General features: G+C 47.7%; 1 protein-coding gene across 1 annotated transcript in view; it reads left to right on the forward strand.

The window, feature by feature from the left end:
- The window catches only part of ADCY3 (adenylate cyclase 3), a 94,240-nt gene extending 68,827 nt beyond the window's left edge, over positions 1 to 25,413 (forward strand). The window contains exons 8-21 of the mRNA XM_053383791.1: positions 2,341 to 2,503; positions 6,033 to 6,152; positions 8,172 to 8,314; positions 10,174 to 10,335; positions 11,506 to 11,593; positions 12,688 to 12,804; positions 15,675 to 15,937; positions 17,905 to 17,986; positions 18,503 to 18,661; positions 19,700 to 19,846; positions 21,108 to 21,227; positions 22,577 to 22,703; positions 23,386 to 23,510; positions 24,276 to 25,413. Of these exons, the coding sequence (XP_053239766.1) occupies positions 2,341 to 2,503; positions 6,033 to 6,152; positions 8,172 to 8,314; positions 10,174 to 10,335; positions 11,506 to 11,593; positions 12,688 to 12,804; positions 15,675 to 15,937; positions 17,905 to 17,986; positions 18,503 to 18,661; positions 19,700 to 19,846; positions 21,108 to 21,227; positions 22,577 to 22,703; positions 23,386 to 23,510; positions 24,276 to 24,458 (1,999 nt within the window). The 3' untranslated portion in view covers positions 24,459 to 25,413. The remainder of the gene's footprint in view (positions 1 to 2,340; positions 2,504 to 6,032; positions 6,153 to 8,171; positions 8,315 to 10,173; positions 10,336 to 11,505; positions 11,594 to 12,687; positions 12,805 to 15,674; positions 15,938 to 17,904; positions 17,987 to 18,502; positions 18,662 to 19,699; positions 19,847 to 21,107; positions 21,228 to 22,576; positions 22,704 to 23,385; positions 23,511 to 24,275) is intronic.
- Positions 25,414 to 26,998: the final 1,585 nt, after the last annotated feature.

A 26,998-nucleotide genomic window follows, 5' to 3' on the forward strand; every position in this document is an offset into this window, starting at 1 on the left:
TAGACCACAGCGCCACCCACAGTTATGGTTGCAGGCCAAGGAAAACAACAGGAACATTGTGGACGTAAGGAGGGGAAGTCAAAATATAAGAAATTATTCACTGAAAGTGAATTGAATAATGTCAAGTTTTGGGTCAAAAGCTAATAAAAATTAATTTTTTTAAAAAGAAGGCAAGGCGAGGAGGAGAACTCAACATACAGATACATGGTGTTTTTATTAAAGCTTCTCCATTTTTCGTGGAACGTGTTGTTTTGCTCGTTGATCTTCCGTGCTGGCTCTAGAACTGGGGTCAAGAACTGTGTTTCTCTGGACTACAACTTCCATCATAGAATCATAGAATCATAGAGTTGGAAGAGACCACAAGCGCCATCGAGTCCAACCCCCTGCCAAGCAGGAAACACCTGTGACCAAATCATCTGTGACCATTGGCCATGCTGGCAGGGGCTGATGGGATCTGGAGCGCAGCAACCTCTGGAGGCCTCTGGCTCCCCCCCCTCTTGCGCTGGGGCTGTCTACTCGGCCGCGTTTCCCCCTCCCTCCTTGCAGTTGCTACGAAGCACAAATAAATGCGTGCTCGTAAGCTGTCAGAAATTGTTGCTTCGGGGCAAGGATCAGGCCAAAGAATGAAACGCAGCGAACTGAGAAGCAAAAAGGAGCTAATGAATGTTCATCATTCCGAGAGGGTCAATGGCGAGGGCCTTTCGTGCGTCTGCTTTGGAGGCAAAGGGGCTTGGCTATTAATAGCACTATCTGGGCTTTATTTAGAAATTGCAGTACCACCCCCTCAGCCCTGAAATGCTAAAAGACTGGCCAGCTGTGGCTTCTGTGAAGGCTGGATTTGGGGAGTTCTGTTCCAGCATCGCTGCTTGTCAGCTAAAAAGTTAAATGATGGAGCTGAACATGGGAGCTGGTCAGATTATGTCCTCCTCCTCGCCTTCTGTTAACCTACATGGCACTATTTCAGAGCTGGGGACTATGTGTCATCCAGGTGTTTATCCTATTCAATTTAAGGAAGATATCGACAAGCTGGAAAGTTGGGCAGAGGAGGGCAACTGAGATGATAATAATACAGTGGTACCTCGGATTACATACACTTCAGGTTACATACGCTTCAGGTTACAGACTCCACTAACCCAGAAATAGTACCTCGGGTTAAGAACTTTGCTTCAGGATGAGAACAGAAATCGTGCTCTGGCAGTGCGGTGGCAGCAGAAGGCCCCATTAGCTAAAGTGGTGCTTCAGGTTAAGAACAGTTTCAGGTTAAGAACAGACCTCCAGAACAAATTAGGTACTTAACCCGAGGTACCACTGTAATAATAATCAATTTTATTTATACCCCGCCCTCCCCAGCCAAAGCTGGGCTCAGGGCGGCTAACACTAGTAAAATCACAGTAAAAACATAATGGGGGGGGAACCAATTTAAAATACAGGTTAAAATGCAATTTAAAATGCAGCCTCATTTTAAAAGTAGCCCATAGATCAAAACCATAAGGGGAGGGAAACAGAAGGGTCAGACTGAGTCCAAATCAAAGGCCAGGCGGAACAGCTCTGTCTTGCAGGCCCTGCAGAAAGATGTCAAGTCCCGCAGGGCCCTGGTCTCTTGGGACAGAGCGTTCCACCAAGTCGGGGCCAGTACTGAAAAGGCCCTGGCCCTAGTTGAGACCAATCTAACCACCTTGCGACTTGGGACCTCCAAAGTGTTGTTATTTGTGGACCTTAAGGTCCTCCGTGGGACATACCAGGAGAAGGGCCTGGAAAGCAAGCTTTATGAGGAACGGTCGAGGGAATCGGGGATGTTTAGCCTGGAAAAGAGGAGACTGAGAGGAGATTGGAGAGCCATTTTCAAATATCTTAAGGACTGTCACATGGTAGAGGGAGTAAACTGCTCCGGAGGGTCGGACCCAAATCAATGGATTCAAGTTGCAATAAAAGAGAGCCCAACTAAACATCAGGAAGAACTTTCTGATGGTAAGAGCTGTTTGACAACCAACAAGAGGCTGGGTGGTCTTCTGCCATGGATGCTTTAGCTGAGATTCCTGCATTGCAGAGGGTTATACTCTGGGGGTCCCTTCCAACTCTACAGTTCTATGATTCTGTGAATTTTTGTACACCACAATTTCATTAAAAAACAAACATGAAACCAGTTTACAACTGTAATAAAACTCCTATCAGCACCAGCCACCCATGACCAGGGGATGATGGGATTTGTAGTCCAACGACATCTAGAGTACCACAGAGGTTCCCCAGCCACGTTTTGGCTCATCCTGCCGTCTCCCCTTCCGTTATCTCTGACCTCTGTCCTTGGCAATGACCGCCTTGCTTTCGATGTGGCCCTTACAGGCGTGTGCACATTTCTCAGAGCACCATGGACTGCCTGAAGGGGGAGTTTGAGGTGGAGCCGGGAGACGGCGGGGCCCGCTGCGAATACCTGAAGGAGAAGGGGATCGTCACCTACCTCATAGTGGTGACCAACAAGCCGCTCAAGAACGGGATCAACGGCGTGGTGAGTGTTCTTGGCCCATAGGGACAGATGTCCCATTTGCCTAACGTTAGGGCTGGCACCGCAAGGATCCTGTGGAGGCAAAGGAAGTTTGGCCTTGCAGTGCTCTGGGGTCCGGCCTTCCGGTTCCTTTTAAAAAAAATATATATACATTTTTATTGATTTTTTAACATATCAGTTCCAACAGTCATACAACATATCTTTTCATCTTATACAATGTTTTAGGCTTCCGTGAACACCTCTGATGCTTTTCCGTTCTTTATCACTTATTCTGCATGTCTTAATATCTATATTGCATTTAATTGTCCTTAACTAATAATTCTTTTCATAGTCTTTCTTGTAATATTTCAGATAATACACCTTTAAAAACTTCTTGCAATCCTACCAGCGTAATCTGTTCATCACAATTACTTTTCAGATAGTTCATATATTTTCTCCAGTCCTCTAAGAATCTCTGATCCTGGCATTCCGGTTTCTACGTTGCAGTAGATTGGGGAGTAGCCAATGTGGTGTCCTCCATCTCTTGCCGGTCTCCCATCAGCCCCAGCCAGCATGGCCAAGGGCTGTGGTCCAGTAAAACCTGGAGAGCACCATGTTGGCAAACCCTGCCCAGAACACCGAGAAAGCTGAGATTTCTCCATTGCAGCGGGCTGGACTAGATGACCCTTGGCTCCCCCTTTCAGCTCTACGATCCATTGCAAAGCAAGGGTGATGGAAGATCAGCCTTGCTGTCATTTTCTTGCACCAGAACTGGGCTGGTTGGCGAATCGTACGTTTATGTTACAAGTCTTTCCCAAGCTGGTGCCCTCTGGATCTTTAATAATAATAATAGTAATAATAATAATAATAATAATAAATTTATATCCCACCCTCCCCAGACAAAGCTGGGCTCAGAGCGGCTAACAACAATAAAAATAGCACAGTTTACATAAAATCACAGTCAATTAATTGAAATATATTCTAAAATCAATTCATTCTAAAATCAATTCAGAATCAAATTAATGGCAACCATTGGGCCAGAGTTCTGTGAGGATTGCCAAAGGAGGGGGTCAGACTGTGCCTTGGCCAAAGGCCTGGTGGAACAGCTCTGTCTTGCAGGCCCTGCGGAAAGATGTCAAGTCCCGCAGGGCCCTAATCTCTTGGGACAGAGCGTTCCACCAGATTGGGGCCACAGCCGAAAAAGCCCTGGCTCTGGTTGAGGCCAGCCTAACCTCCCTGTGGCCCGGGATCTCCAAGATGTTTTTGTTTGAAGACCGTAAGGTCCTCCGTGGGACATACCAGGAGAGGCGGTCCCGTAGGTACGAGGGTCCTGGGCCATATAGGGCTTTAAAGGTTAAAACCAGCACCATAAACCTGATCCTGCACTCCACCAGTACCAGTGCAGCTGGTACAACACCGGGTGAATGTGATCCCGTGGCAAGGACCCCATAAGGAGTCTCGCTGCGGCATTCTGCACCTGCTGGAGTTTCTGGGTCAGTCTCAAGGGCAGCCCCACATAGAGTCTACAGTCTGGAGGTGACTGTCGCGTGGATCACAGTGGCTAGGTCAGGGCGAGAGAGGTAAGGAGCCAACTGCTTAGCTTGGCGGAGATGAAAAAATCCCGCCTTTGTTATAGCTTTGGACTACAACTCCCATTAGCGCCAGCCAGCACTCCTGATGGGAGTTGTAGTCCTTGGGGAAGGCTGCTGCTGTAGGCGAACGAGTGAAAAGGGATTTGATGGCTGGAGTCTGCTTCTCTGCCTGAGTTTGTCTCCATGTTCTACATTTCCAGTCCAGTCCACTTGGGTGCTGAGAATCAATAGTTGATTAACAAGCCAAGTTCTCCGTTCAGCCGGGAATTTAAATAGCCTTTCCTGGCGGGCTAATTGCTCTCGGGGTTAACGAGGATGCCTTCTGTTTGTGCCGTGCTCAAAATTTCAGAGCCAGTAGCCGCAATGGCCGTGCCTGCCTCTATAGTTGAGGGCAACAGTTCTTCTGAATATCAGTTGCTGGAAACCCCAGGAAGGGAGAGGGCTCTGGGTTCAAATCCTGAATGCAGGTTTTAGACAGCCATCTGGTTGGCCACTGTGAGAACAGAATGCATTTTGGGGGGAAATCATTTAAAAGCACCACTGGGACACGAAATTTATTACGGCCAGAGACCAGCTTGAGAAACACAAATGGAACTACAATCCCAAAAGCAAAACAAACATTTAAAACAATATACAACAATGGATTTTAAGCTCGATAGGCATATAAACACATAAAAACTTTAAGATAGACTACCTTAGAGGAATGACTCAAAGTCGCCCGTGGATCTGGGTTTGGGAATTTTCTTAACAAACTAGATTGAATTGGAGGATGGTCTCTGCCTACAGATCTGTGCGCAGAATCTGGCAACCATCCGGGTCGTCTTGTGGTCTTTGCCTAACAGGAAAGATCAAATTTTTGCTTTACCGGGAGGTCAGCAAGCCTCACTAGCAGGGGGTCAATGGTTTCTCTATGTGTCTCATCGTAAAAGGGACATCTAAAAATATGTGTTCAGGGCTTCCTATCTCCCCCAAAAGACAGGCGCAAATTCTCTGGAAGCACCACTGTAAGTGTTTATTTGAAAGCTTTTTACCATGGGTAGGCAAACTAAGGCCCGGCCGGGGGCCGGATCCGGCCCAATCGCCTTCTAAATCTGGCCCGCAGATGGTCTGGGAATCATTGGGTTTTTACATGAGTAGAATTTGTGCTTTTATTTAAAATGCATCTCTGGGTTATTTGTGGGGCCTGCCTGGTGTTTTTACATGAGTAGAATGTGTGCTTTTATTTAAAATGCGTCTCTGCGTTATTTGTGGGGCATAGGAATTCGTTCATATTTTTTTTCTTTCAAAATATAGTCCGGCCCCCCACAAGGTCTGAGGGACAGTGGACCGGCCCCCTGCTGAAAAAGTTTGCTGACCCCTGGTTTATACCCTGACTTTCCTAAATATAGTAAGGTCCAAGGCAGCTACTGACATTAAAATAATACTGACATTTAAAGTGATTAAAATGATTAAATTAAATCAAAATGTTAAGCCAGCCTTGGGCAACCTGGTGCTCTCTGGATATTTTGGACTAAAGTTCAGAAAAGGGCAGCCAGAATGATGGATGGAGGGGATGGAGCCACTCCTGTACGAGAATAATATTGCAGCATTCTTTTCAGTTCAGAGAAATCAGAAGCGAAAGGGGATGAAGTTTAAAAACAGGAAGCATCCCTCTGAAAAGCCCCCCTATGCGATTCGAAATAAAACTTTAGAATACGATTTCATTATAAACAAATGAAATTGGGTGGGAGTGGGAGGAGACAGGCAGACACTTCTGTAGCGCCGCGGAATGTCCTGCTCCGACTTGCTCCGCCCCGTGGCGGCTGGCCCAGCCCCAATGGACACCTGGCCCCACCCCTGGGCACAGAGCACATGCGCCGCCACCAGGCGCCCAATCAGCTTGTTCTGCCCCTGGCCTCAGGAGCTCCTCTCTATTACCTGCCTTGGACCTCCTTTGCCTATGTCCTTGTTTCCCTCTGCAGAAGCTGTCCGTCTCTTCCTCGCACGGCGAGTCGCCACAGCTGATCAACACCAAGGAGTGCAACGGGAGCATCAACACCACTTGCACGACCCCCGACGAGGCCGAGGAGTCGGACACCAGGGTATGATGGGGCCGGGGAAGGCCGAGAAAGAGCCACAAGGCCAGAACGCACCATTCAAATGCTTTCCCCAAGGAAAGCACATGGAAATTTAGAATTTATTTATTTTCGCATTTGCATTTTATTTATTTCTTAACATTCTTATATTACATTGGTAAACGTCATATCACATTACAGGACTTACTATAATATGATTTCCAACATGTATACAAAAATTATATACAAATTTTATAGACCTAGAAAGAAAATGAAACAAAAAAAGAAAAAGAAAATACAAAACAAAAACAATTCCCCCCCACAAATCATATACATACCAACACACTAGACTTCCTGTCCATCCCGTTGTATATTCCTTTTTTTACAAATGAATGTACTCTTATTATTGTATATTTCTTTACATTTTATCTAATGCATTCCTATATCAATATGTGCTCTTAGTCTTATTTCTCAACTCAGTCTCACTCCAACATTAATCAAATGCTAGCATAGATAGCGAACCTTTACTGTATTTTTGAACATACGTTTTATGTGGGATCACTTTTCCATAATTTTTTGTTTTGAATTGCCTCTCAGGGTATTGAGAAAATTAGAGCACCTGGGCATACCTAACCAGTTGCTCCCCTCCAGCGCACGACAGAAATCGCCTGAGGCGATGCACACTTTTTTTAGAAATGTAAAAACACAAGTTGCTTGTTTGTTCGAAGCATGTTTCCCTCTCCCTTCAGCTGAGAGAGGTTCCCAGACTGGCTTACAAAGATCAATAATGACTATCATAAAAATAATGGAGCCACAGAGCCGTAAAAAAGATGACAAAAATCAATGGGAGCCAAGGATCTGCACACCAGTCACTGAATATGCTGGAATATCTGGGGATTTATTTGTTTTTTTAAAGCCTTTGATAGTTGAGGACCCTGCAGGCATCTTTGGGGAGAAAAGCATCCCGAAGGGGTGTCAAAGCGTTGTGAGATTTCACCAGGAACTGACCATTATTATTATTTCCAGTCTTGAGGGCTAGAAACTTGGCTTTGTTTTAAGTGAACCTTGGGATGTGGAACTCTGTGTGCAGTACCAGTGACGAAGATCCTGAGCTGAAGCAAAAAGCAAATAGATGTAAAGCAGACAGAGAAACTTCGGGATGGATTTACAGGAGGAAAGGCTTCTCTTCTTTTTGTTTCACTTGCTTGCATCCTGCTCTCAGTCTAGGATGGCTTAATCAACACTCACCCTCCCTGCTCCCCTGTTGAAGGAAAATGCATTTCTAGAACTCCTTGGCCAAGAGCTGTCTCTGCGCGCACACACACACACACACACACACACACACACACACACACACACTTCCTGGCCCCTGGTGTGAGATTTTACATTTGCATTCCCTTTTAAAAACAGGAAATTTATGTGCTGTCTTTCCTGCAAGGAGCTACTGTATTTTTCGCTCTATAGGGCACACCGGACCATAGGGTGCACCTAGTTTTTAGGGGGGGGGATAAAGAAAAAAAATTCATTCCCCCCCCCCAGCTCCAAAGAGCAAAGAAGCCAAGACAGCAAGCAGGATCCATCCTCTTTAGCCGGGCGCAACCTCTCCAGCTGGGATCCCGCTCGCTGTCTTGGCTTCTTTGCTATTTGGGGCTGGGGGGGGGGAACCTCGCCTTCGCTCCCGGAGCTTGCCGGGCTGGGGGTTGAGCCCCCAGAACAGGCAGCTATCCGCAAGCCTTCTGAGCCCGGCGGGAACTCCCGCTGCGCTCCGAAGGCTTGCGGATAGCTGCCTGAAGCCTGGAGAGCGAGAGGGGTCGGTGCGCACCGACCCCTCTCGCTCTCCAGGCTTCAGCGAAAGCCTGCATTCATTTCCTTCATTTTTGGAGGGGAAAAAGTGTGTCCTTTAGAGCGAAAAATACGGTAAGTTCACCCAGCCTAAGTTCACCCAGTGGTCTTTGTGGGGTGAGTGGGAATTTGAACCCCTGGGCCCCCAGGCCTAAGCCTGGCACCCTAACCACTGCGCCAAACTGCCTCTTCCCTTCTGCTCAGGTGGTGAATCCCTCCTTCCCTAACCCGCGGCGGCGCCTGCGCTTGCGTGACCTGGCCGAGAGGGTGGTGGACGCCTCGGAGAACGAACAGGAGCTCAACAAGCTGCTGAACGAGGCCTTGTTGGAGAGGGAGTCGGTGCAGGCGTAAGTCTCCCCTTCTCATCGCACCTTGGAGTGTGTCTGGTGTGTTTGGGGGTTGGAGGGAGTTGTGGTCGAAAGCAGCTGGAAGGAACCGGGTTAGTGCCCATATACGGAAGTCCTTAGCTATTTTCTGTTAGGGTTTTTAGGCCCTTTATAGCCACCACCTTTCTTCCATCATGGAACCCAAGGTGGTTCTTCAGCAGTCTTTACATCCAGGCTTAGCATTGGCAAGGCGATGCAGTTGTGTGTCCTCAGACCACGTCCCTGTTAGGATATTGATGTTCTGTTCCACCTAAACAGATGTGTGGAGTTGTTGTATGTCACATGTATTTTTACATTCCAGCACAGCTTGCTGGGAACTTCCATTTGTGTATAGCTTTTGTCTTATGCTGCTGCTTCTTGCTTGGATGTGAAGGAGAGCAGACATGTTTTCTTTGTCCTGAATAAACTGCTTGTAAATATGCTTTACATATGCCTCTGTCCACCCTTCCATTGCGAGGAGCTTGTTATCTCTGCTGGCTTGCGTGCTCAGCTTCGGAAAGGCTTCTGAAGCTCTGATTGATGCAGAACCGAGGACTGGAGTTTAATCAGAAACCGGCCGGTGGGCTGGAGCCAGCTGGGGGCCTGCCAATTGCCCCTGTTCCCTCGGATGCATCTCAACAGTCCTGGGAGCAAATACCTGATTTACCATTTTGGAAAATGGAAACCTGAGGTTCTCAGGAATCAGGGCACCAAAAAGAAGCCTGGAGGCCAGACCAGTGTCCCACCTAGTCCAGCATCCTGTGGCCAGCAGGATTCTCCCAAGGGAAACCTGCAACCAGGACCTCAGCGCAGGAGGCCTCTCCCATCCCCAACTGGCAGGCAGAAGCATTGCTGTCTCCAGCAGTGGAGGTAGACCAGGGTTTCCCAAAACTTGGGTCTGCAGCTCTTGTTGGACTACAACTCCCATCATCCCTGACCACTGGTCTTGCTAGCTAGGGATGATGGGAGTTGTAGTCCAGCAACAGACGGAGACCCGAGTCTGGGAAATGATGGGGTGTAGAGCATAGCCATCAGGGATAGCAGTCCTTGAAAGCCTTGTTCTTCATGTGGAAGGCTCAGACAATGGAAAAATGCCTTAGATAACCTGGTTGGCTGGCATCCATCTGTCTTGGGAGACAAGGGGGAGAGTGCACTTTAGGGGGTGAAGAAGACCACTGCCAGTCAGAGTATGTAGCAGTGATCTAGATGGGCCATGGTGTGATTTTGCATGAGGCCCCATAATGATGTGTCTTGTGCGCAACACATCATATGGGGACTTCTGGCGAGGAAAAATGACAAGTGCCACGGCAGCAAGCAGCGAGCAGCTCCTGAAGCCAGCCAGAGCCTGGCATGCTACCAGGCTGGCTCTGGGCTACTGAGACTGCTGCTGCCGCCGCCACTGCCAAGGGGGAACCAGGGGTGTCCGGCGTTACAAATCTCCTGCCCCCTTCCCCGGGCGGGCAGCCATTGCCCAGTTTTTTAAAAACTGCGCATTTATGTTTCACAGGGTGCAAAAGAAGGGCTTTGCACCTTTATACAATATGCATGTGTGCTTGGGCCCAGGGTCTTTTGCTTCACCATCCCCACTACTGGCTTTCTGTTGCTACTCAGTTTCAAAAAATAAAATAAAATAAAAGTCCCTGGATTCATTGAAAAATATCTGGTAACCATAACATAGAAGGATGGCCCATCTAGGGCAGAACCCTGGTCTCACAATGGCCGGCCGCATGCCTGTGGGAAGCCTACAAGCAACAGGACTCACCTCAGTTGAGGTGGGACATAGCTGTCCTGCAGACCTTCTAGGAATCGTAAGTTCTCTGCATGTCTCTTGTTTCTGGCAGGATGAAGGGCAGATCCACCTATCGACTCTCCATGCGCTTCATCGACCCCGAGATGGAGACCCGGTACTCCGTGGAAAAGGAGAAGCAGAGCGGGGCGGCCTTCAGCTGTTCCTGCGTCGTCCTCTTCTTCACCGCCCTCGTGGAGATCTTCATTGATCCACAGTGAGTGCAGCTTGGTCAAAAATGACATGGGTGTCAAAGCTAGAGGGTCAACCATTACGTGTTCCTTTTGGTGCTTCTAGACTGTCAGTGTTTTGCAGGAAGGATTCGAGTGCCTGCCGTAGGTTTGCATGATCATTGTAGACCATTTCAGTGTGTGTGTGTGTGTGTGCGCGCACACACACACACAAAATAAAATGATAACAAAAATAAGAAAGTGGATCAATGCACCCTGTTGCTCTAGTGTAACAAATTCACCAACACACACACACAACCTTTAGGAATGTGGGATGAACAATGGGAAGCCCTATAAACACCCTCAAGCAAATCAGAATGGATGTTTAATATAAGGAGGCTGCATTTTAATGTTTTAATGTTGTATTTTAATCTGGTTTTTTAAGTTGTATTTCGATCAATTGTTTTATATTGGGTGTTAGCTGCCCTGAGCCCGGTCTTGGCTGGGGAGGGCGGGGCATAAATTATTATTATTATTATTATTATTATTATTATTATTATTATTATTATTTAATATGTTTGAACATTCAAGATTAAAAAACCTCTGGTAAGCTTTGTGTAGAGATGTGAAGAGCTGGAAAAAACCTGGAAATATGGGGGGCGGGGCATTTTCTCTCATTCCCCCCCCTTTTTTCAGAATCAAGGAGGGTGAGGAACTCAGAAAAAAATGGGGGGAGAATGGGATTTCCTCTGCCGCAATTTTTCTGTCCCTGCCCCCTGCATCAGGTTTCACATCACCAGTTTTGTGCAAGAAAGCTGGGATGAATGCTGAAAAAAGCAGACTCTCTAGAGACCCCCTTAACCCTGGAAATCTCAGGGGCAGCCCTGAAGCCTCCAGAACATCTGCGAGAGGCTGATGGGAAGATCTGCTCTTTCCACCCACGTTCCATCTTAAGACAATGAGTGACCGTAGGCTGGTTTTCTCCAGATGGCCCTTTTTGCAGAGCATTCATTGGTCTGCACGAGGTTCGTAGGGAGGTCACATGATGCTGGCTGCTTATTGACCCGGTGGCTAACCACTGCACCACACTGCCTCTCATTATATGCTTTTAGATTTATTTATTTTCCTGCCGAGAATTCTGCTTCCTCTCAAGTCTCTGTAGAGCAATGGATCCTTGACTTCCATTTTGTCTTTCTCTTTTTCTTCCTGCCTTGCAGGCTGATGACAAATTATGTGACGTTCGTTGTCGGGGAGGTCTTGCTGCTCATCCTTACCCTCTGCTCTCTGGCTGCCATCTTCCCCAGGGTAAGGGCCTCTCCCCACAATGCCTCTCCCCTCCCCTCTCAACACACACACACACACACACACACACAATGCACAGTCATTACTCAAATGCATCCATCAAATGTATATTGTGCCCTTTCTTGCAACGGAGCTCAGGGTGGGCTTGTGGGGAATTAAGACTCCTGCCCCCCAAGCAGTTCTTTCTGCACTGGGGCTCCATGTTTCTCCAGGACTCAGCCTGGGGGAAATGTGCTTCCAATGTGTTGTATCCAAATTAGTGCTGAGTAATGTGTCCCGTCAGCACTATCAACCCCTCTATCCTCTTGCACACGTGTTCATGCTCTAGTTATCTCCCGCTTGGACTACTGCAATGCGCTCTACGTGGGGCTACCTTTGAAGGTGACCCGAAAACTGCAACTAATCCAGAATGCGGCAGCTAGACTGGTGACTGGGAGTGGCTGTCGAGACCATATAACACTGGTCCTGAAAGACCTACATTGGCTCCCATTACGTTTCCGGGCACAATTCATAGTGTTGATGCTGACCTTTAAAGCTCTAAACGGCCTGAAGGAGTGTTTCCACCCCTATCGTCCAGCTAGGACACTGAGGTCCAGCTCTGAGGGCCTTCTGGCAGTTCCCTCCCTGCGAGAAGTGAAGTTACGGGGAACCAGGCAGAGGGCCTTCTTGGTGGTGGTGCCCGCCCTGTGGAACGCCCTCCCATCAGATGTCAAGGAAATAAGCAACTCTTTTAGAAGACATCTGAAGGCAGCCCTGTTTAGGGGAGTTTTTAATGTTTGATGCTTTATTGTGTTTTTAATATTCTGTTGGGAGCCGCCCAGAGTGAGGAAACCCAGCCAGATGGGCGAGGTATAAATAATTTATTATTATTACTATTATTATTATTATTATTATTATTATTATTATTATTATTAATTCTAGGGGTGCTTCCGGCTCTCTGGAACATATTTTGGGAAGGTGTGGTATTCCCCCAGGGTGTGTGTGTGGGGGAGGGGGGTACCAGGGGTCATCTAGCCCAACCCATGTGGGGCATGGCCCTGGGTCTGAGAAAAGCCTTTTCCTCCAGCTCTGCTTCGAATGCCTTCCTCTCCCTACAGGTTTTCCCTAAGAAGCTTGTGGCTTTTTCCACGTGGATCGACAGAACGAGGTGGGCCAGGAACACCTGGGCCATGTCTGCCATTTTCATCCTCACCATGGCGAACATTGTAGACATGGTAAGCAAATCTTGTGGAAGAGCTCTGCCCGCCCTCTCCAAAGCACGTTGAAAAGTGTCGTTCTGGGATGTGCGAATTTCTCGCTTAGCACTGAAGGCAAGCCAGTGTTGTTTCCAAAATATGGCATTCTGCTAAAAGCGTTGTGTCCTGGGGTGGGGCAGCCACACTCCTACCGGCAGCTTTCTGACTGCAGTTGGACAAAAGTACAGTCATACCTCGGGTTACAGACGCTTCAGGTTGTGTTTTATTTGGGTTACAGATCTGCCGAAACCCGGAAGTACCGGAATGGTTTACTTCCAGGTTTTGGGGGTCGCGCATGCGCAGAAACGCCGAATTGCAACCTGCGCGTGCGCAGACGCACCACTGCGGGTTGCGAACGCTGTGGATTGAGAACGTGCATCCCGCATGGATAATGTTCGCAACCTGAGTGTCCACTGTAATGGGCATCTGTGCTACAAGGACAGCTGTCCCCATCTGGGTGACTTCCAGGTGATTTGGACCACAGTCCTTGGTCCCACAAAACATCTGGAGGGCACTGGGTTGCCTTTTCGTGGGAAAAGGAAATGCATGGTTTTGAGACACTTGGTTTCAAAAGAAGTATTGCTTAACAGAAAGTGGAGAAGATGCATGTGAATCTCTTAAATAGCTTTTTTAAACGTAACCGGCCAATGGAAAATCGGAAGTCCATTTGAGTTTCCTTTATTTCTTCTCTTCTCTTCTGGGTGGAACTCTGTGCCACCTCAACTCTAGCCCTGAACGCGCAGAGGGTCCATTGGGGAGGGAAGTCTCCCCATCACCGCCCTCCCCTCCCCTCTTTTTCCTGACATCCCTGTGAACTCTCCCGCTTCTGGTTTGCAGAGCTGTGCGGTGCAGATCATTAAGGGAAATTAGCAGAAGGCCAGCTGCAGCCGGTTTATTTTTAGAACCTGTTAATAATTGGCCAGACCTTGAACCCTTCCCGGCTGACGCGGCTGATACGGAGGCGCTGCCATTTACACGCTGGGAGACCTTGAGGAGCTTTAAGAACGCCTTCAGGCGCCGTGGGGTGGATTGATGGGGAGGGAGAGAGCTCTGATCTCTCTTTGCAAAAAAGAAAGAAAGAAAGAAAGAAAGAAAGAGGAAAACACACACAAGTGTTGCAGGAATTTGTGTATAGGTGGTGGTGGGGTTGCCCCTCCAGCAGATATCCTGCACATGCAGCTCACTACCAAAATCAGCACAATCGCTTTTGTGACTTTTGTGGTTTGTCCCCACAAAACACTTCATCACAGTTTCTTCCTATCTATTCAAAGGGCCTCTGCTGCACAATACCAAATGTAAGAATTCACTAATAAATGTATCTATGTACTGGCTCCCTGGGAAAACTTCAGAAATTCATATAGACACGTGAGCTCAGCTCCTCAGCAGCCCCTCTGCCTGAGTGATAATCCCTGGCCTCCTAATACCTGAGTGCCAGGCAGGTAGCCATTCCAGAAATAACAAACCCAGATGAAGAAAAAAGGGTGCAATTAACTTGGCTGGGAAACAGGGAAATGTAAATATCTCTTTTATTACACTTGATTTAAATGTTGTGACCCTAGAGAAAACCATCATTTCCCCCCCTCAGCCCTCAGAATGACAGTGTTGTGACTCTTTCTCACCCTCTGGTGGCTAGGGATCTTAAAACAAATCTCCCTGAGAAATCTGTTTCCAATGGGTGGGTTTGTGCAAATTCAGCAGGAACTGGTTATTTATAAGTATTATAGCACTAAGGAAAGAGATGGGTGAATGGGTAGATTTGAGTGAATTCCGTTTTTTAAGAAAGCAAGAAGAGATGGAAGAATCATGTAGTTCTCCTAAAAGCAAGCTACTCCACCCACAAGTTTCCCAGCAGGAAGAATGAAAGTGATAATTTCTACAAATTTACTGAGTGAGATCCATCGTTCTCTCTGAGATGAATGCTTTCCTTCGCTAGAGACTGGGCAGGTGAGGAGGGTCAGTGGCTGAAACGGAACAAGCACCAGTTTCTGGTGTGTCTGATGAAGATGGTTTTATTTTGGCAGGCTTTGGAGAACTGGTTTCTTTTGATAGATACGTTTTAATTCCATAGATTACTTCTAAACAACAACATGCTGTAAGTTTTTAGCTATGTGTGTTTTATCTGTGTTGGTTTGAAAACATTACAAGCTGCCTCAAGTCCCAGTTCTGGAGGAAAGGCAAGGCATAAAGGAACAACAATAACAGCAACAACTCATCAGCCATAGGGCTGGGTGATATATTGCTATATCACCCCAAACCAGTTTGAAGTCCATATCTTGATGCAGTATTGGTTTTATGATTTTTGACCTGGCAATGTATTGTGAATCATGCTTTGTGTGTGTGTGTGTGTGTGTAGCAAAAATCACAATGTGGGAAAAACTGTGAAGCCAGCCCATGCCTCTATATAGCTCCGTCCCTATTTTAGACATCGTGATATACCAATATATCGTGATGTTTAGCTGGCGATATATCACAATGTCGAAAACCAGCTCCATCCTTATTTCAGACATTGCAATATACTGGCATATCACGATGTTTACCTGGCGATACATCGTGATTTTGAAAACAAGCTCCATCCTTATTTCAGACATCACAATATACCAGTATATCACAATGGCCAGCTGGCGATATATCGTGATGTTGAAAACAAGCTCCATCCTTATTTCAGACATTGCGATATACCAGTATTTCGCAATGGCAAGCTGGCGATACATCGTGATGTTGAAAACAAGCTCCATCCTTATTCCAGACATCACGATATACCAATATATCGTGATATTTAGCTGGTGATATATCGTGATGTTGAAAACCAGATACCGCCCAACCCTAATCTGCTGTTTCTGCCTCTGCAGCTCAGCTGCCAGCAGTATTACAAAGACACCTCTTACAACAGCACGATGCAGGCACTGCTGGACGGGGGCTGCGTAGAGAACCCCAAGTACTACAGCTACATCACCGTGTTGGCGCTCATCGCGACCATCATGCTGGTGCAAGTCAGCCACATGGTGAAGCTCACCCTCATGCTCATGATTACCGGTTCGGTGGGAGTGGTCAACATCGTGGCCTGGGAGCACATCTTCGACAAATATGATGAGGAACGGTTCCAAGAGAGCAGGTAAGCCCCCCGGGGTCAGGGGTTTCGGCATCTCGGGGTCGAAAGGCCAGCTGGCTCAGTCCCAGCTGAAACGTCTCCCTCTCAGCCTTGCCGCTGTGAAGATTCATCGACCTCTGCTCCGACGTACATCAGCGACTGAAGCTTGCAGACTTGAGCACACTTTACTCAGCAGTGTATACTGCGCAACAGAAGAGGCTTGAGGCTGTAGATACACACTAAAACTACGCATTTATTTTACATAAATCAGGACAAGGAAACATGTCGTCTCTCCTTGCCGTCTTCTCGGAGAGGGAGCATAAAAACAACAGCTGTACAGAGCGGACGTTCCGCTTACGCCAGCAATCTGTGCTGGAATGTAAACAGAGATGTGACACGCAACAGTCCCATGTCTGCAGCAAAAGGTGGAATGGAATCCCAACATCGGGGAGCGGTGTGGGGTGATGCACCTAGGGGGTTGGTGGGGAGGCAGGAATGGAAGATCTCACTATGTGGAAGAGCACAGTTCTTAAAAAACCAACCAACCAACCCACATCACTAAGATCTTTCTGTGTTCTGTGACTTAAGCCTGCAGGTTGGCATGATTCATAATGGAGAAACTGTTGCAAAGCTATTATTTGCAAAAATGAAAATCATAGCGTGTTCTTAAACCACTATGAATATGATCCTTTTACATGGGTTTGTATGTATAATGGTATTTTAGGCACTGTGCCTTGCAGTTATTTTTGTGGATCGCAGTTTAGTGATTATTTATTGTAGTGGTTAAGAGTGAATTCCAGTTCAATTACTATTTGCTGATGTTTCGAGAGTTAATTTTATTGGGTACTGTTATATTCCACTAGATTATTGACTATTACTTTATTTGGTAAAAGTCATTCCATTTTAAAGTTAGGTTTCATTATGACTTTTTGTATTGGATCAGATTATTACAAGATGTGTGTTCTTTGTTGTATATTGTATATTTTGTTGCTGCCGCCTTGTGTATAGCAATATGGGACAGTCTGCGGTCTAAACCACTGAGCCTCTTGGGCTTGCCCATCAGAAGGCCAGTGGTTCAAATCCCTGTGACGGGGTGAGCTCCTGTTGCTCTGTCCCAGCTCCTGCCAACCTAGCAGATCAAAAGCATGTCAAAGTGCAAGTAGATAAATAGGTACCTCTCTGGCGGGAAGGTAAACGGATTTCTGTGCACTCTGGTTTCCGTCACAGTGTTCTGTTGCGCCAGAAGCGGTACAGTGCTGGCCATATGACCCAGAAAGCTGTGGACAAACGCCGGCTCCCTTGGCCTGAAAGCGAGATGAGCTCCACAACCCCATAGTCACCTTGGACTAGATTTAGTGTCCAGTGTTCTTTTAGCTTACCTTAGAAAGGTGGTGTACAAATTAAAAGTGAAATGAAATATTTCTAAATCCTAAATAAATCCATCTGTGTAGAAAACTAGCGCATCAAGGGGAAAGGGACTAATCTAGTCTTCTCCCAAAGAGTGGCTTTCTCCATGCAGGGATATTGTTTGGTTTATACCAGGGGTGGCCAATGTCCAAGAGACTGCAATCCACTCACAGAATTAAAAACTGGCAGTGATCTACCCCCATTTTTTAGGGGTTCAGGTCAAAGCTGATGAGCTTTTTGAGGGAAGGGGAAAAGCCCCATTTTTAGGGGGCTCGTGAGGCATAAGTTTCTTAGCTTTGGGAGGGGGGTGCAACCTTTTTACATTATTTGGGGGTCAAAGAGAAACAGCAACTCACCAAAGGATCGCTGGGGGGAAAATAGCCTCGGTTCTCCAACAATGGAGGGCGAGGCTGGAAGGGGGCCAGCAATCGACCATGATCTACCAAAACCTCACAGGGATCAAACACAAGATTGCGATCAACCTGTTGGACACCCCAGGTTTATACCATAGAGATGTGGTTTTTCTGGAGGTGCAAATCAGCCCTCCGCTGTGTGGCCATGACTAATTTTGCTCTGCTCTGCAGGTCCTCACTGATTCCCTCCAAATATTCAATGACAGCGATGATCTTAGTGATGATGCTCAGCTTCTACTATTTCTCGCGCCATGTGAGTAGCCTGCCGGTCTCTCTCATTCCCAGAATCTGAAGGTCCATGACAACAGCAACAGAACATAAGCAATGATGCCCCCTTGGGATGTGTATAGAGTCCAGATGTTCCTGGACTCCAACTCCCATCAGCCTCAGCGGCATGGCCAAAGGATTGGGAATGCTGGGAGTTGTATTCCAACAACATCTGGCAAGATAACCTTGCTACTCTCATATGCAAACTACTTCTCCATGTTCATTCATGTCCTTCCAGAGCATGAAGGATGATGGGCAGATTTTACTCAGTTGTGTTGGGGAATCATTTCCCATGGAAACAGTGGCACTCATCTGCCAGGGGCCAAAGCTGCTGTCTGCCTCACAGGCTGGCCCAGAAACTAGCATATTTTCCAAATGCAAAAGTACCCGACACAAGCGTAGCTTTGGATCATCTAACTATAGTGGCGGATGTCCTTAAGGCGCAACCGAGATCGGACAACCCACGTTTATTTGAGGCCTTCCTGGGATGACTCTTTTGCAGGTGGAGAAGTTGGCCAGGACTTTATTCCTGTGGAAGATAGACGTTCACGACCAGAAGGAGCGGGTCTATGAGATGAGGCGCTGGAACGAGGCCTTGGTCACCAACATGCTGCCAGACCACGTCGCTCGACACTTCCTTGGCTCAAAGAAGCGGGACGAGGTGAGCATCAGAAGGCGAGCGGCTTCAAGGATCAGGCTGGGAGAGGGTAGGAAAGGCTGTTTCTGTGCCAGAGACCTGGGAGAGCTTTCGCCAGCCACAGCGGATGGTTTTGAGCTAGATAGATAAATGCTACGGCATTTGGAGCTTCCTGTGTTCATAGGTTGATTTCAGATTCCAAAAAAACCATCTGGCTCTTTGTTGCCCTCGGCCTCATCCAGCTGTGGTCTTCAGCTATTAAAGCAGCGCTTCCCAAACTTAGGTCTCCAGCTATTTTTGGACTACAACTCCCATCATCCTTAACTGGCAATACCAGTGTTGAGGGATGATGGGTATTGTAGTCCAAAAACAGCTAGACCTAGGTTTGGGAAACACTGTATTACCTACCTACGGGACTGCCTCTCCTGGTACGCCCCACGGAGGACCTTATGGTCTTCAAACAAAAACATCTTGGAGGTCCCGGGCCGCAGGGAGGTTAGGCTGGCCTCAACCAGAGCCGGGCCTTTTCAGTACTGGCCCCGACGTGATGGAACGCTCTGTGCCAAGAGACTAGGGCCCTGCGGGACTTGACATCTTTCCGCAGGGCCTGCAAGACAGAGCTGTTCCACCACGCCTTTGGCCAAGGCACAGCCTGACCCCCTCCTTTGGTAATCCTCACAGAACTCTAACCCAATGGCTGCCATTAATTTGATTTTGAATTGATTTTAGAATGAATTGATTTTAGAATGCTGTGTTACTTTTACTGTTGTTAGCCGCTCTGAGCCCAGCTTCGGCTGGGGAGGGCGGGATATGAATAAAATTTTATTATTATTATTTATTAAAGAAACTATTCGTCCTTATCCCTGCGAAATATCTCAGCATCCAATGAGTCGATTTGCAGATTTCACCACTGGTCAGATCTGTGTCCTCCAGGAGCTCATATAGATTTTAAGCAGGAATTCCAAAGTGCAGGTTATTCTCATCGTCCGCTCTATCCACTAACGGTAACACCCAAATTCGAGATCCTGGACTCTGTTTCTGCTTCCTTCTCCTCCTGTTCAGGAGCTATACAGCCAGTCTTACGATGAGATTGGCGTCATGTTTGCGTCACTCCCCAACTTTGCTGACTTCTACACAGAGGAAAGCATCAACAATGGCGGGATCGAGTGCCTGCGCTTTCTCAACGAGATCATCTCGGATTTCGACGCGGTGAGTCGTCCCCGACCAGCAGCCAAGGTGGCTGGTTGGCTAGTTTGCTGTAAGGGAGTCCAGAAAGGGAGGAAAATGATGTGGTCTTGAATGTCTTAGCTTGTGGTTTTCTTTATGGTGTTCCTGCTAAGGAACTTTACAATTCCAAATAAAAGAACCAGTAAGTATATAACTCTTCAATTCTATGATTCTGTAAGGTACAAAAGCTAATGCAGCAAACAAGAAGAATTTCCTCGGGCTGATGATCCGTCATGGAACCACAGAATTGTAGAGTTGGAGGGGTACCCCCAGTGGTCATCTAGTCCAACCCCCTGCAATGTTGAAATCTCAGCTAAAGCGTCCATGACAAATGGCCAAACAACTGCTGCTTAAAAACCTCCAAGGAGGGAGAGCCCACTGCCTTCTGAGGGAGTCCGTCTCCCCATCAAAAAGCTTTTCCTGTCAGAAAGTTCTTCCTTATTATTATTATTATTATTATTATTATTATTATTATTATTATTAAATTTATATGCTGCTCTTTATCCGTAGATCTCAGGGCGGTTCGCAACATAAAAAGACTATTAAAAAACACAAAATACAGTGGTACCTCGGTTCTCAAATGTCTCCATTGACAAACATTTCGGAATGCCGAAAACCCGGAAGTAAATGCTTCTGTTTTTGAACGTGCCTCGGATGTCGAACGTGTTTTTCAATTTTCTCAATTGAATTTGTTGACAGCCCTTTGCGCCTCGGTTTTCAAACATTTCGGAACTTCTGGAACGGATTACGTTAGAGAACCGAGGTGCCACTGTACATAATTGAACAAAAATAAACCAATAACTGCGCCCCCCCCCCCGCCAATGGTTAGTCAGAATCTCTTTTCTTGCCATTTGAATCCGTTGGTTCAAGTCCCTCCCCTCTGCAGCAGCAGAAAACAGACTCGCTCCCTCTTCCATGGGAAGAGTTCAGGTATTTGAAGGTGGCTCTCATATCACCTCTTGGTCTTCTCTTCCCAACTTCCTCCACTGTTTCTCATGAGGCCTGGGTCCCAGACCCTTTGCGCATGCACCTGGTGCATTATGTGCTTGCTGGAGTGGGGATTATGTGTATCTACCCCTCCATCAAGTGAAGGGGATCATTAGCCAAGAAGGAGGGCAGACCGGCCCTAGAGTGCCATTGTTCCCAGCCAACTCCGTGGCAACCATTAACTGGCTTGCTGATCCCTATAGTAATCACCATTTTTGGGTGTGTGTGTGTGCTTTTCGTCCCCTGATTCCCACAGCTCCTGGATGATCCTCAGTTCCGGTGCATCACCAAGATCAAAACCATTGGCAGCACCTACATGGCAGCTTCTGGAGTGACCCCCGACGTCAACACCAATGGCTACAACAATGCTGTTAAGGTAAATGGAAGGGAAGGGGATCGTTTGCGCAGCTATGGGGAAGAAGTGAATAGAAAAGCTTAATCCAACAGCTGATGAGAGTTGTGGTCTAAAACATCCAGAAGGCACCATATTAGCAAAGGTTACAATAACCAGGGGACGCGGGTGGTCTAAACCACTGAGCCTCTCGGGCTTGCCGATCAGAAGGTTGGCGGTTCGAATCCACACAACGGGGTGAGCTCCTGTTGCTCTGTCCCAGCTCCTGCCTTCCTAGCAGTTTGAAAGCATGCCAGTGCAAGTAGATAAATAGGTACCGCTCCGGCAGGAAGGTAAACGGCGTTTCTGTGCACTCTGGTTTCCATCACGGTGTATTGTTGCACTAGAAGTGGTTTAGTCCTGCTGGCCACATGACCCGGAAAACTGTCTGTGGACAAACGCCGGCTCCCTCGGCCTGAAATGAGCACTGCAACCCCATAGTCTCCTTAGACTGGACTCAACCATCCCAGGGGTCCTTTACCTTTTTACAATAACCAGGGGGAACTCCTGAGTCCAGCCCACTAGATTTGTGTAACAAGCACTGCAGCATGTCAAATCCTTCTACAGAGCCTGAATGAGAGAGACTTGACCATTGATCCTCTGTTTTGGCTGACAGAGCTCTGAGAAGGAACCGGGAAATGTTAGATATGGGAGCTTATGGAAGAGGGAGGAGTCACGGGTTCTGCTCATTCAGTGCTTGAAAAAGACTTTTTGCATCCATTTCAGAATTAACAAATGGGCTTCGGTTAACATGCAGAATATTAGGAATAAAGAAAGAGCATTAGTGTTCAATAAATAAAATTTGGCCGTATTCATTCCCTTTGGAGGGACGCGGGTGGCGCTGTGGATAAAAGCCTCAGCGCCTAGGGCTTGCCGATCGAAAGGTCGGCGGTTCGAATCCCCACGGCAGGGTGCGCTCCCGTTGCTCGGTCCCAGCGCCTGCCAACCTAGCAGTTCGAAAGCACTTCCGGGTGCAAGTAGATAAATAGGGACCACTTACTGGCGGGAAGGTAAATGGCGTTTCCGTGTGCTGCGCTGGCTCGCCAGATGCAGCTTTGTCACGCTGGCCACGTGACCCGGAAGTGTCTCCGGACAGCGCTGGCCCCCGGCCTCTAGAGTGAGATGGGTGCACAACCCTAGAGTCTGTCAAGACTGGCCCGTACGGGCAGGGGTACCTTTACCTTTACCTTTATTCCCTTTGGAGATGTGCAAAGTAACTCATTGTGTTAACAAGAATAGAGGATCTATTGCTCAGGAGGCTTGTGAAGTACTTTGGAGTTGTGCCTCCCTGGGGGACCTAATCCTGCCTGCTTTCCTTCCTTTGCTCGGCTCAGAAGGAAGATCTTTCGGAAAAGGAGCGCTGGCAGCACTTGGCAGATCTTGCCGACTTCGCCCTGGCCATGAAGGAGACACTGATGAACATCAACTATCAGTCCTTCAATAACTTCATGCTGAGAATAGGTAAGTGGAAGATTTCGGCAGAGCCTAAAGAACGCGGATAGACATTCTTCTCAGCTGTATCAGACACAGAGTCCTTCACAGACATTGGCTGACAGGAGAACCGGGACAAACAATAACGCTGAATAGGTTTACGGAATTTACTGCTGCAAGAGGCAGCGGTGGCATCGGGCCCAGGTGGAGAGGGGAGGTCCATCAGTGGCCCTAAGCCTCAATACCAAAATAGAGCCTCCAGATTTTAGGCAGTATATTTTGACATGTTGCTGGCAGAGGAAGGGTGGGAGTGGTCAACTGGGAAATGGTTGTGGGCTTCCCTGAGGCATCTTGGTTTGATTTGGCAAGGGGTTTCTTGTGTTCTCCAGCCTCCTCTTAGTTTGGGCCTGCACACTGGGGCAAAGACTTTTAGAAGTACGCACTTATAACTTGAACAGAGAGCCAGTGTGTTGTAGTGGCTAGAGGGTTGGACTAGAATTTGGGAGAGCAGGGTTCAACTCCCCACTGGGTGACAGTGGGGGCCAGTCATGGTGCCTCTCAGTCTAGCCTGCCTCACTGGGTTGTTGTGGGGATTAAATGAGGGGGTGTGGAGAACCATGTACACCACCTTGAGCTCCCTGGAGACGAACTTGTGGGGTATAGAAGCAATAAATAAATAATAAACATTCTCTCTCTTGCATGGCTTTGGCAGGCATGAATAAGGGGGCAGTGCTTGCGGGGGTCATTGGTGCCCGCAAACCTCACTATGATATTTGGGGGAACACTGTGAATGTGGCCAGCCGAATGGAGTCCACAGGCGTCATGGGGAATATTCAGGTGAGGAGGGTCGTGAAGGGTTGCGGTGGTGGGAATGAGTGACTCACATAAAACTTCCAAGGAAGCCCTAGGTTCTCCAAAATATTAGTTGAAAAACCACACCTTTCTAGCGCATTTAGAGGCGAGAGGAAGAGCCAGCCATACTTCGCATTTTGCACAAACCACCCTTTCCGCCTAAACTGCTGTCACAGCTCCCAGGAGCCTCAGAGTAGTGCAGGGTCAAAACAGCCCAGCAACCCTGAGTTTAAGGGGTTATTGAAGTCTATGCCTGTATTTATCTCTTTATCCTCTTCCCGTCTTTGGGTGCATTAATTGGGAAAGCAAGGCTGAAAGCACAGCTTGGGTTTCAGCTTCCTTGTGCACTGTTTAATTGTGTGCTTTGTGGATTGTGTGATCAAATCACATGGCATTTCCAGATCTCACCTTGCCCTTTGCATAGGATTGCCCTCCAGCAGATGTTTTCTCTTTCTGGCTGCTGTTGGTGGTGGCAACATCTAAGCTCAAGCAACCCAGCTCCCCAGCAGAACGTACCACTTCCTGTCCATTCTCATTCTGTCAATCTGAAGTCTCATCGATACAAGACAAGATGGGGTGAAGCAGCCAACCTGTTGCCTTCCAGATGTTTTGGGCGCCTCTTGCCATACCTCGTCATTGGCTCGACCGATGCAGTTTGGAGTCCCCTCGACATCAGATTGTGGGAGGGAGCTTTGCAAGGTTGGTCCTGCCAGATGGTTGCACCCATACCTTCTCCCTCCTCTTTTCCAGGTGGTGGAGGAAACCCACTTCATTCTGAAGGAGTACGGGTTCCGCTTTGTGCGCCGAGGGCACATCTTCGTCAAGGGCAAAGGAGACCTCTTGACCTACTTCATGAAAGGCCGCGAGAAACAAGGATCCTTCGTCAACGGCTCTTGCGTGACTTTGCCTCACCAGGTGGTTGACAGCTCATGATACCTCTTGGGCCTCGCATGTGTCCGTTGCAGAAAAGGGTGGGTGCCTCTTGCGCTGCCCAAGGAGGCGCAGTTCTCGGCACCTCCTACTCCAGGTGGGAGACTGATATACACACCACTAACACCATTAGATTTACAGGAAACCACCCCCTTCCCTTTGCCTGTTCCTTTCTTCTTGGAGGGTTATTATTTGTAAAGGGGCTCCCTCTGACAGCAGTGCCTGCCTTTGCCTCGCGACGTCGACTGCAGAGGAGTAGGGGGGGGGGTCGGTGGGAGGAGTTCCTGCCTCTTGCACAAACACACGGGCTCTTGCACATTTGGGTCTGGAAGCGGGAGTAGAATTTCCAGTGCAGCATCGCTTGAGTAGGATCAACCTTTGCTACGTTACCTTTTCCTAGTCCAAGAAAGGGGCAGGGGATATGGTCTTAGTTTTCCACGTGCCTGGCCTCTGCATAGAGCTTTCTGCTGAAACGAATGCCCACTCAGGGTGGGTATTATGGCAAACAGGCTGGGAGAGAAAGCCAAATGAGATTCACAGTCGGGTCGTTGGTTCTTACCTTTGGAGCTCACCTTTTGCCACAAAACCACTGTAGGTAAGTAGGAGGAAAAAAAGGGGGAGGGGAGAGAGAGCAAGTGCAATCTATTTCTTTTGAGACTAAGAAGATGTCCTATTTCAGATATATATATAAATATAAATATATATATATATATATAAAAGATACAGATTAACTTTATATTTTGAATTGCGTCTTAACTCTGAGAGTGAGGTGGCTCTTTCAAGCCACGACTTGCATCTTTTTTCTGCCCTCACCTCTGCTGATGCTGTAAAAGAGAGAGATTTATATAGCCTGGTCCAAGACTGTTTTTACACCTTCATCCGATTGTTAAGTTGAAATACAACCTGTAATTATTTCTCTAGTTTCTCAAATAGAATCAGTTTGGTTTTAAAGTTATAAGGTGTCTTGTTTCGTCTTTGTTGGGGGTGGGGTGGGAGCGAAACCGCTCAGTTTCCTTGCGCAGAGTCCACAGAGATGCCATGATACCACAAGCAGACAAGTGGACAGTGTGGAGTTTGGCTGGATGGCTGAACTGGCTCCAGAGTGGTGGACATTTGAGAATACCAGCTTTCATTTAAAGAACAGGTTTCCACGTCTCAAAATGAAGCCTAAGAGTGACAGTATGTGATTTTTTTGAAAAGCAAACCATTCTGAGCAGGAGCAAGTAGCTGGAGTGGGTGTCAGTGTTAGAGAGGCCCTCCTGACACTATCTTTGCAGTGTTGAGCTCAGGAGCCTGATGGGAGGATGTTTTCTTCCACAATTAGTGGAAGGTCTCAAGGCAGAGAGGATATGCAGTACATTGCTTGCCTAGTCCTCCTGTTGCAGAAGTTAGAAAGTGCAGCTATTTGAATGCAGAAGCTCCTTATCCAGGTAACAGAGGCCAGTGATGAGGGAGCCCTTGCTTCCAGTTGCTTTGCAGATGGGATCCTGCAGACTCAGTAGTGGAAGAGGTCTGATGGCGATAAGTAAAAACACAAGCTCCTGAAACTGAGGCAAATGCCTCTGCCTGCTGCTGAAGACATACAGGGGTGCTTATCCTATTCCAAAATCGCCCTCCTAGATCAAGCCAGTGGCCTATCTAGTTCAGTATCCTGTCTCAAAAGCAGGACGTGAGCACCATAGCCTTGCTCTTCCCATTTGTGATTCCCAGCAACTGGCGTTCAGAGGCAGACTGCATTATGCCCTAGTGAGTGCGCTTGCTTGAAGCATCTGTCCAGCTTCTGTTAGTTATGAAATCACCTTAGTAGATCAGGCCTACTATTACATGGCTTGAGTCCTGTTAAGGGTGCTCTTGTGGAAGAATCCATGTCCCAAAGTTTTTTAAGTCTGTGGTGTCCTCCACGCCACGTCCAAGATGTTCCTTGGGAGCAGGACGGACTCTGTACAGAAGGAACATACCAGCACCTAGCTGAAAGCTACCGGCACAGGTCCAGCCAGCCAAGTCTCCACAACACATGCCATGCTGATGTCTCATCTCTGAACAAATCAGAGGGGCATTAATAAGGTGATAGATACAGGTAGGTAGCTGTGTTGGTCTGCCGTAGTTGAAACAAAATAAAAATATTCCTTCGTTGCACTTTAGAGACCAACTAGGTTTGTCATTGGTATGAGCTTTCAGTGTATCTGAAGACGGGTGCATGCACACGAAAGCTCATACCAATGACAAACTTGTTGTTGTTGTTTAGTCGTTTAGTCATGTCCGACTCTTCATGACCCCATGGACCAGAGCACGCCAGGCCCTCCTGTCTTCCACTGCCTCCCGCAGTTTGGTCAAACTCATGTTTGTAGCTTAAAGAACACTGTCCAACCATCTCGTCCTCTGTCGTCCTCTTCTCCTTGTACCCTCCATCTTTCCCAACATCAGGGTCTTTTCCAGGGACTCTTCTCTTCTCATGAGGTGGCCAGAGTATTGGAGCCTCAGCTTCACAATCTGTCCTTCCAGTGAACACTCAGGGCTGATTTCCTTAAGAATGGATAGGTTTG

This window comes from Podarcis raffonei, chromosome 3, assembly GCF_027172205.1.
Source record: "Podarcis raffonei isolate rPodRaf1 chromosome 3, rPodRaf1.pri, whole genome shotgun sequence".
Classification (NCBI taxonomy): domain Eukaryota; kingdom Metazoa; phylum Chordata; class Lepidosauria; order Squamata; family Lacertidae; genus Podarcis; species Podarcis raffonei.